This window comes from Anoplopoma fimbria, chromosome 11 (genome assembly GCF_027596085.1).
Source record: "Anoplopoma fimbria isolate UVic2021 breed Golden Eagle Sablefish chromosome 11, Afim_UVic_2022, whole genome shotgun sequence".
Taxonomy (NCBI): domain Eukaryota; kingdom Metazoa; phylum Chordata; class Actinopteri; order Perciformes; family Anoplopomatidae; genus Anoplopoma; species Anoplopoma fimbria.
The window spans coordinates 14,873,339-14,887,095 of NC_072459.1; the positions used below are offsets into that span (position 1 = coordinate 14,873,339).

General features: G+C 41.9%; 1 protein-coding gene across 1 annotated transcript; it reads right to left on the minus strand.

Moving 5' to 3' along the window:
* Positions 1-3,515: 3,515 nt before the first annotated feature.
* Positions 3,516-13,202, minus strand: gjc1 (gap junction protein gamma 1). Its single transcript, XM_054607754.1, has 2 exons — positions 13,116-13,202; positions 3,516-6,587 (listed from the first exon to the last, which is right to left on the minus strand). Exon 2 carries the CDS (start codon positions 6,531-6,533, stop codon positions 5,076-5,078), a length of 1,458 nt encoding a protein of 485 aa, XP_054463729.1. The 5' UTR covers positions 6,534-6,587; positions 13,116-13,202; the 3' UTR covers positions 3,516-5,075.
* Positions 13,203-13,757: the final 555 nt, after the last annotated feature.

The window sequence follows — 13,757 nt, forward strand, 5'->3', positions numbered from 1 at the left end:
GAGTTGAAAAACACCTAAGAACTTGACAGGTACATTCGTACCAGCAGTTTGCAAACAGTACAGAAGCTGTGCAATATAATAAATGATTTCTTCATGATGGGTTACGGCATTATTATTGTTCCTTGACTTTGGTTGCATCTACATTAGTTAATTACTGGTTAATGCAACACCCAGCCAGTATGTTAAGAGCCCTTAATTAAACATTACCAAAAGATGCATGGTGAGTTTGCTTACATGCTAAATGCTGTGAGAGGACTTTCTGGTGTGACAACAATCCCTGATGTTACCGCAGAGCTCCATTTAACTCAACATGCTGAGAAAACTTTGAAGGGTGCAGTGGGACAGAGAGGCTGAGTGGCCTGTTTTGCTTTGCTAGACAACGTAACTTTGTGTGTGAGTGTGCCTTTAGCCGCTGCAGAGTTTGTTGTTCACAGTGTGTCTGTGTTGTTACCTCTGTTGTTAAATATTGATTATGACACCGTAGTGTCCATTTTTCATTTATTGTCTGCCATTTTTGTTTAATTATCTGAGATATGTTGTCTTTTATGGTTAATTCTAGTAAGGCCACCCTGAGGAAGACGGATGTTTAATATGTCATCAGTGCAACCTCTTGATTCACTCGTGTTTTTCCTCAGATTGACCTTTTACCTGCTTGACCCTGCAATTTTTCTGCTTTCATTCACAGAACAGAAACAATACAGCAAAAAACTTTCTTGAAATGAAATGGGAAATTTACTCACAGATTCCCTGAATATGAATTTCCTTCATACATTACACCATACAGGGTCTTGCCAAGAAATGCAGTGGGATTCCTAATAACCCTTCAGTAAAAGACTGCATGTGTGGCATAATTGAGTCAGTTGTATGTACAGACTGCAAAGTGACATCTATAAAAATGGAATTTATTGTTGGATTGGACATCAGGCTCTGCGGTGTGTTGTGTAGGCTATAGGTTGACAATATTTTGTTGCCTAAATAACATAACTGTAAACGCAGTAAGGTTTTTACTTGGAGTAGATTTTAACGGAGCTCCTTTTTACTTTTATTGAAGTTTATATATTTTTTCCACAAGTAATGTTACTTGTACTATTATCCTAGTACTCTTCCCGTCCCTGGTAATGCATTAATGTAATTTAAAGCCTCACAGACTTGGATGTTCTCTCATCACGAGCTGAAGTTCATCTGTCACCGGATAAACTGCCAAAGTGACAAATAAAATGACACGACTAACATGAGCTGAAGTGACATCTCTTCGGTGTCCTGTGTTGTTCCTGCCAGTGACACAACATCAGCCCGTGTGTTATTCTCCTGATGGGACTGCAGAGACCCTGCTCCCCACCAATCAAAATCAAACACTGCAGATCTCATACTGATAAGAACAGGACAATGCTCAACATCTCAAGAGTGGGAAGCTTTTTTTTTTCCTGATGCTTTTTTCTTCTTGGCTGTGGAGCCCAAACAAAAGATTCAGAAACATTATTGAATATGCAATTCTGATTTATTTTTTTAGGAAAATAGGTCTTTTCACATGCAAATGTTTTCATCAAAGAATATGAAAAAAATCTTTGCCAAGGGATACCAGATGGCACTCAAAGAAATTTACATTTTACCAAAGGCATAGAAATCACACAAATACACAAATGCGTTTATGAATCAGAGTTTGTACTGGTAATACCACTGGTTTTATTGCCACATCCCACATGGGTGACCATAAAAAAACATGTAAGGAAACACTACAGTCTTTCTTCTGAACACATTTTTTTTTTTATGAAGACAGACAGATGCTGTGGGTTGACATTGTGGTATCCCTGATAAATAGACCCACATAATACTTCTGATACAACCACTGTGTGACGGCTTTCACTTATAATTCATTCAGCTGCCAAGAATGAGGGATAATTAAATGCCTGTCAGTTCATGTCTTTAAAGGTGCTCAAATGCATATTGTCAATGTCAAGTAAAACATATCGAAAATTTTGATAATTCATGTGGGGTTTTTTTTGTTTTTTTGATACCTTGCAAAAACAATTTTTTTTAACTCCTGCACACTGTCAGTAGCAAAATGTTTTAGCTAAAAATCCTTAAAAAGTCGATTCTACTTTCACCAAGAATGAACATTCCTGAATTAAACCAACATGGACATACTGTAGTCATACTGCATACTGCAGTCGAAACACACATCTGCACACTTATGTGTCTTAGTACAGACTCAAATCAGACAGGGCACCTTTAACTTGGGTTTGGCTTGTGTTAGATTTTAGTGTTTTCTAGTGATATTTTGGAGACACATGGTTTTCACAGGACAGCGACAATATACAGAGGGGAATAAACCCTGATGGAAGTAGCTATAATAGCCATTTCAGTGAGTACACTTTTTGCTAACTACCATATTCTCTTACTTTCTCAGTCACAAAATAAAAAAGTCACATAACCTAGAATAGTTTTGGAGGTGTGAGGCCAAGCTGCCAGTCATGCAGACTCTGAGCATATATTCTCATTGTACCTCCTTAAAATGCCCCTTCCTCACTCTCTAGGTGCTCCCTCCTTTGACAGAAAGTTGTCCTCTAGTGGCTCCAGCTAACCCTAACTGCAAAGTATTACCAGCTGCCTGTCATCCAATGTACTTCAGTTTGTGTCCTTCTCTTCAACAAACCGTAGTAAACACTTTAGTTGAGAAACTTTGTTCACTTGGGAATAATTTAATGAGGGCTGATTGGCCTCCAGGGGAGGACACTGTCACTGACTGGGAAACTCTCAGTAAATCACCCGTGGCTTATTGGGAGGGAGTGGCGTCAGTGGAGGCAGTGTCAATCGCTGCTCTAGGGAGCAGCTGACTGAAGTACTGCTGGTGATGTATGACTGTCTGCTGCAGGCCGGCTTGTTGAACAGACATGTGGAGCCAAGTGGTCAACAGCCCAAACAGAAAGACTCTTCTACTCGAGCACATTGTTATATCGTTCACTGTGTTTCTGTGAAGGAAGCCACGTCACAAAGTCAAGCCTCAAAGCTTCACTTGATTGATGGTCCAGTAAGTTCACTATTTGCTGGGAAAGACTCAGATTCTTCAGATGAGATTTATGAAATCAAGAATATAGTGTCCTGTTTTTCATATTTGCTCCCCCTCCCAATTTCGTCATAAAATGAACTGCTGCTTGTTTGGAAAAAGCCACTGTGGGCAAAGCTTGGAATGGTTTGAATAATTTGGCATTTCATGTCCTTATGTTTGTTTTCGTGCACATGGCTGTTCATCAGATCTCAGAACAATGTTGGAAAAGGAGCAACACTTTAAGAAAAAAGACATAGCCCAGAGGTTTGCTACATACATTAGATACTGACACTGTAACATACGGGGAATAGTCTGGCTTTTTTTCATTACATCAATAAGTCACTGTAGCCGACATATTATAAAAATATACTTTGTCATATTTCACATTTTTTACACTTCAAAGGCAGTTTAAAACACAATAACCATACATATCCATACACCAAATGAATTATCAAAAAACTTTCTTTTTCTTTATTTTACATAAAATGTTGTTGAAAAAAGTCAAATTGTGTTTTCATATAAAACACTGGCTCAAACATAAAAATCAACTCCATTTGGGAGTTTGCCATTTTAAATACTGTACCAAAAAGCAAAACACTTACTGTAATACAAAAAACAAGTGACTTCTACAAAAGGGTTGATCTCACATGGGTGTTTTTCCACAATTGGAGTAGCATGGCCACAGTATCCCAAAGCTACAAACAACCAGGCATAAAATCTTGGCACTGACACTTGCATCACACAAACAGTGTTTGGTCTCAGGATATTATAGTAATGGCTTTTAACATTTTTCATTACAAGGTGGTGATATTGCAGCCTTGTACATCTACCACTGAACTCGTAGAGCTGAGAAGACTTAACTGACACGAGGCTTGTCAATAGAAAAGAAAACGCCACGGCTGGTTAAGTTGTTGGATGCAGGAAGCATTTGCATCTGGTATCTATCCCCAATAAAGGATGCCCCATTACCTAAGGAGATACCACCAGGGGGCAGTCAACTACAAGGCAAATGAGACAACAGTGTAGTGCTGAGCAACCTTGTTAAACAGCCATGAAGAGCCAGAGAAAGAAACTGAGAAGTTGACGAGTAAGGTATAAAAACTGGATTGCTTATGCACCTTGTTAAAAAGAACACTTTTTTTCTCAGGAAATTTCAGATACACACAGGATAAAAAAGTCACTTGCTGTACTCATCAGTTTCTGAGAAGCATCTGGTGTATCACAGTTATAAAAAAACAACAAAAACACAGGAAGCTACAAACACACTGTCAAATGCCAAGTCACAGCAACATAACACTGGAAACTCTACACAGGAGAGAAAGCAGACACAACCCATGACTGACAGGACACATCCTTCAGGAAGGTGATTTTCTCACTGCATTATAAAGTCACTGCTTCAGGCGCTGTCACTGAATTATGTTTCATTTTGTTGCATTTACATTGTTATGACGTACCTTGATAATGCCATCACAGTTTGTATTCATAGCTTTAGCTTAGCCGGAACATACTGACGTCATGGTATCCCTTTGCTTTTGAATCATGATGGTACTTCATTTTGATGTCCAAAGAATTGCGATGCCATTAATGTATTAATGGAGACGTTGTCTTTGCAGAGGAGCGGCCAGAAAATGAGTTAAGCCAAATCTCGGATTAATCTGATTTGCAACGGAACTCATTATCTTTCAGTAATTTTCCAAAGTTCAAATCCCTAAGAAAGGATGAGCGAGAAGACAACAGAGGTCAATAATCTGCTTCAGGACTTGAGGAGAACGAGACATGTAAACGACAGACTGTAGCCTACAGTTTGTGTTGCTGCGATGTTTCAAGTTAAACAGTGAAAGCCCAGACAAAACAAATTGTCAGCTGCATTATCACGTCGGTTTTTACACACCTTAGTACACAAACACACTCCAGCTTGCAGGATTATTTAAGGCACAGTGGTGTTTAAATATCCAAGGAAGATTGCACGCAACTTGTCATCCAGTCTGTAATATATACATGGTTTCAATACATGTCAGTATTTCTGGGGTTAAATCCATACAGAGGGCTTACCCTCTCCTGATTTACTGCTGCTGCTGTTGCTACTACTGCCTCCTCCGCTGCTGCCTCCTTTCCCGTGTTTGAATCTATGCTTGCGCTCTTTCTGAGGCTGAGGCTGTGGCTGAGGTTGGGCCTGGATGATGTTACTTTGGGGCTTGTCGTCCTGGTTGTCCCCAAGCTGCTCCTCTGCCCGGTGCTGCTGACTGTAGGCCTGGATGGCCGCCTCCAGTTGCTCATGAGCTTGCTGGATCATGTCTTTGTTCAAAGCTACACGAGCCTCCCCTCCGGTGGGAAAGTTATCCTCATTGCTACCAAATTGCTGCTGCTCCTCTTGGGCGATGTTTGCCCTGTTCTGCTTGCATGCCATTTTAGCGTTGCTAAGGTCCGTGTACGGCATCTGCTCTGGCTTAACCACAATGTTGTAGCCAGGTGGAGCTGATGGAGTGTTCCATGAGAAAGGGTAACCGACGTAGTCTGCAGCCCCATCTCCACCCACCCCTCCCTCAGAGCCTGCCTCAGGCCCCGTCCCCCCTACTGAACCCTCCACACCCCCATTGGTGCCCAGCAATCCCAACTGGTACTCATCCTCCTGAGGTGGGCAGCGCCGACGGCGAAGAATGTCACAAATGGTGCCGATCCCCAGATGGAGCATCTCCCAAACGTTGAGCGTTAGGCAAAGGACAGTGACACCATACATTATGCGCAGGAAGATGGTCTTCTCTGTGGGCCGCGACACAAAGCAGTCAACGCTGTGGGGACATGGTTTCCCCGAGCACACAAACACGGGCATCACACGAAACCCATAGAGCAAATATTGACCTGCAAGGAAGCCTGCTTCTAGCAGTGTACGAGTCACCAGTTGCAAAACATAGACCCGCATCAGCCCCTCATCTCTTATACGTTTGCGGCCATCATGCCGGATTTTGGGTCTTGGTGTGGGTTGCAGTGGATCCCGCGGCCTTTTTGGGGGCTCAATTTCTGGCACCTCATAGATCATGGGATCATCCTCTTGGTCCTCTTCAGTTTCCTCAATGCCCCGGTGCTGCCGTGCTCCAAAGCAGATTTTCCTGGGCTTCCTGTGCGTGTAGCCGCCTCCTCCTGTTCTAACTGCAACAGAACCACCTCCTCCTTTGGCTTCATCTATTCGTGCAATCTTGTTGACAGCATAGCCCATGTACATAAGAGAAGGCATCGCCACTAAGATGATCTGGAATACCCAAAAGCGAACGTGAGACAGAGGTGCAAAGGCATCGTAGCAGACATTCTCGCAGCCCGGCTGGCCCGAGTTGCAGACAAACTTGCTCTGTTCGTCGTAGTAGATGGACTCCCCCCCGACAGCAGTGAGAACGATGCGGAAGACGATGAGCACGGTGAGCCACAGCTTCCCCACGAAGGTGGAGTGGTTGTGGATCTCCTCCAGCAGCCGCGTGAGGAAGCTCCAGCTCATGGTGTCGCTGGACAGTGGGGCAGACAGTGTCCCTCTCTCACCTGTTCACAGACTCTGGAGAAAGAAGGGAGATAAAAGAAAACAGTATGAGTTCACAATAAATGCAAATTTCATAACGTGATCATAGCCAGTAGTACAGCAATTTTTTCTAGACCTTTATTTCTGTGGAAATAGCATTAGTTCTGCAAAATCAGCAAAATTAGCACAATGGGAAAAGGGGTGACATAATATTTTACTTAATTAAAATAAGTGTTCCTCTCTGAGCTCAGCCAAACTATAAATGCTTAATTTGATATGTTGCTTTTTGCTGCACAAATGCACACACACTGAATTTGGGGCTCAGTGCCACAGTGAGGTTGCCGTCAAGTTCAGGCGTTTTAGGGAATTAGAAGACCAAACAGGAAGGAAAGAGGATATCGGTATTAAAAAATACCATCAAGCAGCACTGAGAAGGATGCGAAATAATCCAAATAGGGAATTTGCTATCGCCAAATACACCCTCGCTTTATTTAACAGCCATCTCTTTTTGAAGAATAAATCCGCTTAGTGAGCCTTCTTCTGTGTGAGGTGCAGTTTTCAGGATTGTATTAAATTGACTGGTTTGTTCTGGTTGGGAGGTAAATAGCATTGTGCTGCGCATATGTGCATGTGTGTTTGTGTGCATGTGTGTTAGTGTGTGTGCATCTGAGCACAGTTTAGGTAGAGGGACATGTTGCCTATGTAGGTTAGGGCTCCAGGCAGTCCATCCAAACCAGCAGAATCAGCAGGTGGCCCGGCTCAAACCGTTGGAGCAGGGAGTCATATAGCAGACCCACATTAGCTCAGGCTGTGGAGCTGAACCCAAACACTGCTGTCCCTCAGGGCGGCTTTGGGGGATGAGTATGACACCTCCACTGAACTTTCCCTGTTATGAAGTTGCAATAGCGCATGGCTTATTGTCAGCTAGACTGAGAGGAAAATCCGACCATGAATACTAGCTTAGTTTGGGGTTTAAAGAGCTTCCAGGGCCGATATCCTTACCAAGCAGGTTGAGAGCTTAGTCGGAGCAAGCTGCAGCTGCAGCGAGAGGGAAAATGTAGCTGGAGGAAACGAGCAGGCGCTCCCAGTCCCTCTGCTTTTTGTCTCCAGTAGGAGCAGAGAGGGCAGGAATGTTTGTGGAAGGCTTGCGATGAAACATGTGTCATATTGATCACTCTGACCATATAAGGACATGCCTGGGACAAAGGAGGTAGATGTCAGGAATCCTTTGTGTGTACATGCACACTCCAGTACACTTATTACCCACATACAGTAAGAGGGCCATAACTGTGCACAATCAGACGGCGGTGGAGTCCTTGTGCTAACTGTGAGCGTCTTTGACCGACATGTGTGAGTAAGCAACTAATGGCCAGAGCGAACCGAGTCATAAAAGTGTCATTCCCTGGTTGTGCCCTGTCTGACTTTTCCAGCATTACATCATTGTATTTCTTTCTCCAACTCTTATTGTGCTGCAATGTTGTTCTTTAGATAATCATAACCAGATTCAGTCACACACAGTTGGCAGAAATGGTTTTACTGCTTTGATTTAAATTTGATGAATGTATACCACTGCAAAATGTTTAAGGGCAGTTTTGCATTATTAGTGCATGTTTCTTCTGCTTCGTAGTTTTTATTAATATTTATATATATTGATTTCTGCCTGCCAGAGTTTTAGATTTGCACGCTCTATACTCTTGCTGTATAATTAAGGGCAACATTTTGTTCATATTTTAACATAGTTTTCCTGTGCACTCTGTCTATATGTTCCGGCTCTTGATGTTTACACTGAGTGAAATGTTAAAACCCAGGTTTATTCAGGTTATTGTGGCTGCACCTATGGCTCAATGTCTTTTGCATGATTTTGTACAAATTTCCTCAAAATTCAGTCTGACATATTTGGTATTTTTGTAAACATTTGTATCTCGATTAGAATGTAGATGCTTTGCAGGTAAGAGGTGTTCCGATTTCATAATGTTGCTTGAGTAAAACCTGCTAAATAGTTTTCAAAAGAGTCATATTTGAGTGTGATGTAACAGGGACTTTATTTAATACACTTTTGTAGCTCGAGACCCAGTCAAAACTAATCCTTGCACATTCATAAGATACGGAGGAGCTTCTGTGAGTCCTTTGATGAAGCCTTTACTTTGAAGAATTTGTTTCTGCACCAGGAACTGTAACGCTCCCTTCTGACCAGGAGAGACGCTCAATCCCAGGCACACGGCTGCCTCGGCCACAGTGTAATGCTCCTGCTGCCTTAGCCACATATAACCTGGCATTTGCTTTCTCATCCAATTTATGTCTGCGGAAGCTAGTGGGGCAGTTAGGGGTAAGAAGCTGACTCTGTGCATTAAGTTATTGTCGTGAGTCAGCCTCCCGAACAGCACCACACAGACACAGCAGGCAGGCTTTCAGTCTGTTATTCTGATATAAACCAAGAACAGCAAATTGGTGGAAATCATGTCACACCTGAAAAGACCAGACTTTCTAAAGCCAGAAAAGGAAACAAGGAAACCCCCTTCAGTGCAATCCCACTGTGATTTTAAATAACAGGAGACTACTAATAATCTTTGACAGGAAATGAAATTCAGGATCAATGGCTCCATAGCCATCAGTCCTATAGTTCATGACTGTGTAATCATGGGTCATCAAACTATCAGTCTCTCTGATATATTTGAGCCCATGATATAGCTCATGGCCCTTCCAGAACAGTACAAGGTCAAAAGTCAACAAGATCAGTTCCTAAGGGGTGAACTCTCAAATCAAAAACTCACGTGCTGATTCAATCAGAAAGTTACACATATAGTTAGCGTCACTGGAGGGATCCCCTCATTCATTGGCTTTCATCCCTCAGGACTCACAGAGACTCACATCCAGATATATTACATAGACAGTCCCAGATGGACACACACACACACACAGCCTCAAAAAGCCCACAGAGTAGAGCCACAATGTCCCTGTACTCAGCATGAGTATGAGAAGACCTGCAATGGGCTGCTGAGGTGCTCTTTTTTCACAGTGCTCCAGCTAGAGCGCCCAGGGCTTCAGAGGGACACCAGGTGGATGAACCCACCACGGGACAAACCTCCACCCTTGCAGGAGAATACTGCATATGAATGAGGGTTGTAATTGTGTAACAGAGATTTGCGTGCATCATTGAGGGGAGTCCTGCTCTGCAACATGTAGAAGTACATAACAGGAGTGCCAGGTCCTGGTTTCTGTATGTCACACCATCAGTTACTTTCCTTTGTCTTGACAAAAATGTACTTTTAGGCACAGTGGTGAATTTTAACATTAACATGACATTTAATTTAGCCAGATAATAATATATTCTGTCTTTCTGTCTCTGTCCTCTCTCTTTGCCTCTTTTCTTCCAGCTTGGCTTTGATTTATGCACACAAACACACACACACACACACACACACACACACACACACACACACACACACACACACACACACACACACACACACACACACACACACACACACACACACACACACACACACACACACACACACATTAATAAACAGAGGCCATGGGTGGTTGAGATAATGAACGTACTGTAAATGGTAGGAAAAAAGCTCTAATGAGTGTATGTAGGGATATTAGATTAGTTTGCTTCAGGATGAACTTTAATCAAGTGAGGCATACTAACATGTACATAGACAACCGAAACATAGTAAACTACAACATGGAACTATTTTTGTACATAATAACAATATTGTGCGTTTGTTGTATGTAAAGTAGTTATTGCAGTTAGTGGACTATTTCCTTGTTATTTCTCACACTATTTTGTCTGTTAATTTCACTTAGTACTCATTCATAAACAGCTTCTTCAGCTACGATTGATTTAGCTGTGATCCTGCTGATCTGCTGCCGTTAAAACACTCCTCACGTTGACTTTACGATTTTATATGATTATGATTGCTCCCTATGTTTATGTACAGTGCTGCTTTATAATGTCTGCCTGCAACATTTAATGACATACATCATTTGAAAAAGATTGTCTCCATCACCATGATGTAAAAAGGATCCCCTGACATGACCACTAAATCAAGCGACTACATTGGCACTATCCTATGTAAGTACTTCAAGTAATAAACATATTTATTATTATACATGTTCTTTCCATTAGATTTAGTAGGTGAAAAAAAATAATGCAGTCAGTATCTAATGGTCACATATTACATCTTCAAGTTGACTTTTTGCTTCAGTGCTGCTACAAGTGCTTATGCTCTCAGTCTATTTTCCAGCTCTCTCCGTATAGCATCTCAAACACTGCCGTAAATGTTGCACAGGTGACAAGCTTGAGTTATAAAAGCTATGAGTATTAAAACATTAGCATTAAGATAATTAACTGAACACTAGAAAGCAACAATAACATTATAATGGTCGGTCTTCAATGGTATTACCAGGATAAAAATGAAATGGTTTTCTTTGCTAAATTGAGAGATGCCAATCTCGTATACATTTTTTCTTCTTTCTATATTTTTTTCTTTCTATATATATTTTGGGCTCAAAAATCAGAGTCGGTAAACACTAGTAGTTTGAGGTTTATTTTTCCACTCCAAAAAGAAAAACTCAAACCTTCAAACTTAGTGTGTGAGGAAGTCACATTTCTTAATTTTATATGAACAGAAATCCTTAACAAAGATGCAATAAGCCATGATCCAAACCAAAGCCATTCCCAAACTGGTGGCGGCAGAGTTTGCAGCTGCCTGCATTGCCAACACTAAAGTGCTGCTGTTTGTGCAGAGATGTAATGCTGCCTTTGAAAAGCTTATCCACGTAAAACATAAACACATTTATTCTTGAAAATGGACATGTAGCAATTCATTTATTGGGATGAGTTCAGAATTCTGACACAACGACAGCCATTTTTAGTCAATAGTTTGTGAGTCTCTTTTTAACCATAACCAATAAAAATAAATTTAAAAAATGAATAGATTCTGATATCAGGGTAACCCGAAGACAATGAAGAATATAAGGATGATTTTACTGTCTGTAATCTCATTAATTCCATAGAGCCAGTCACCAGAAACACAATTCTTCCTTTAAACAAAAAACACAACATAAGCATGTGTCTTGGACCTCTGAGCGTGTTCAGTTAGGGCCGATGTTCCTCCTACTGTCCTTATTTGAGGGTCACTGCCACAGTGCCCTCTCCCTCTGTTCCATCCTCAGGCTTCACTGATGCCCCTCCGAGCCTCCACCTTGTTCCACACAGACTGCACACACCAAACTAATCTGCTCACACATTAGCTGGCCAGACATCTGTCCATGATAACCCCCTGGATCATCATATGTGGGTTAAATCATGGCTGTTGTGACGCTAAGAGACCCCTCATAAAACCAACAAACTTATGTCACAAAAAGGTCACCAGCCTCCGCTGATATCATAATAGGAGTGGAGATAACCACTATATTAGCGGTGTGTTGAAGACCAACCGACAGCACATGCTCAGCTTAAAAAGAACAAGGGGTTTCTTATATTGCGTTTCCCCTTCTCCTACACTGAAGGCTGGATAAGCTCCACTCAGAGATATTCAAATCACCCCAAAAATTCCAGCATAGCTAAAAATGGACTTCTTATCAACTTTTCTGGTTTCCGGTCTCTGTTTTTTTCTTTCTTTCTGGGGAGCAACTTTGTTCAAAAAAAGTTTCTTGAAGTGATTAAAAACAGGCATTGCAAGAGTGACTTTGCATTAAGTTGAGTTCACCCACACAAGGTTATCGAAGCTGTTAATCACATCCATTACATACACTAATCTCTACCAGATTGTGTGGTGTATGTATTTATGCAGACTCACACACAGTTACAGACATGAAACTTACTTGCAGAGAGATCAAAGCACGCGGCCATGACACACAAATAAATTATAAATTCCAAAGGTTTGAGTAGACAGTAAACCCCAATTCAAGTCTCTGACTCATAAAATGTGTAGCGGAAGATGTAAAGGAATTCAAATCAGAAAACCTCACAAGTGAGGGATAAAAATAGAAACTGCAGAACATTGTGGTCAAAAGTGAGCCTCGGCCTGTGAGAATCTTGAGATGAGGAAGTCTTTGCTAAGACGGATGAATGAGCTCTTCTTCTACTTGCAGGAGGGAGGCGGGTTTTAAGGAGCATTTCTCTCTCAGTATTCATGGGAAACGAAAAGTTCCCTCATTAACAGTGTCCGAAGGGGAGAAACGCAACGGAAAACTGGTTCCATATGTTCCAGGATGAATCTTTGAGGCAGGAGCAGCCTTTCTGCGTGCATCTGTGCATTTTCTTCAGCTTCATGCAGATAAAGTTCATGAATGTAAATAGTCTTTTTAGTGATATTAAGTTAATCAAAAGAGTACGAACAAGTTCAGGAAGTCATTGAGCTGTTGACGGACCTTGTTAATATTTATCCTTTGGTTAAGAGGTTTGGCTTCCTGATAGATCTGATCAGTTACAGTTCAGTTACAAATTTAAGTAAATTAAATAAAGTAACTTTCACATGATTAAATTAAAAAAACAGAGCAGAGACAGGCAACAAACAAGCAGCAAGTAAAGTGATGAAGCAGCATACTCACTCTATTCCTTCTCTCCCAGATACCAGGTACTGTGTCCTCTGTCTCTCAACCTGAGGCCCCTCATCTCTGTCCCCTCGTCTCACTTAGCCTCCTTTACATACCCATTAAACTCGTCTGACATCAAACAGCCCTGACCTAAAATCAACGACGGCATCCAGACAACAAAAAACTCAAAAAACAGAACACAGGGCTCCGCGGCCGTCGTCTCATGAAGAGCGTCAGTGTGTGTGCTTAACCAAGTGTGAGCTCTTCCTGAAAGAGAGAGGAATGAGGGAGGCAGAGCATCTTGCCTCTCTCCCCGTGGTACTCAAAATGGTCCTCACTTACCCCCTCATCCCCTTTCAAACTGGGTCATGGTTGGGGGTGGGGATTGGTATGTGTTTGTATGTGTGGTGATGATGAAGAAGAGGAGGAGGAGGTGGTGGTGGGGTTTTAATACCCCTTGGAGGGGTGAAGGGAAGGGAAGTCTGACTGACAGACAGTGATAGAGTGGAAGAGGAAGTACGGGGTTTTAGAGGTAAAAGATACTCAACTCATTGACGTTTTAAGACCTCTGGCCACTGAGCATAACAGGACTAGGCTTTTAGGAAAGGGTATAATAATTAGAGGCCTGGGCTTTCTGTTTGAGTCACACTGTTATAG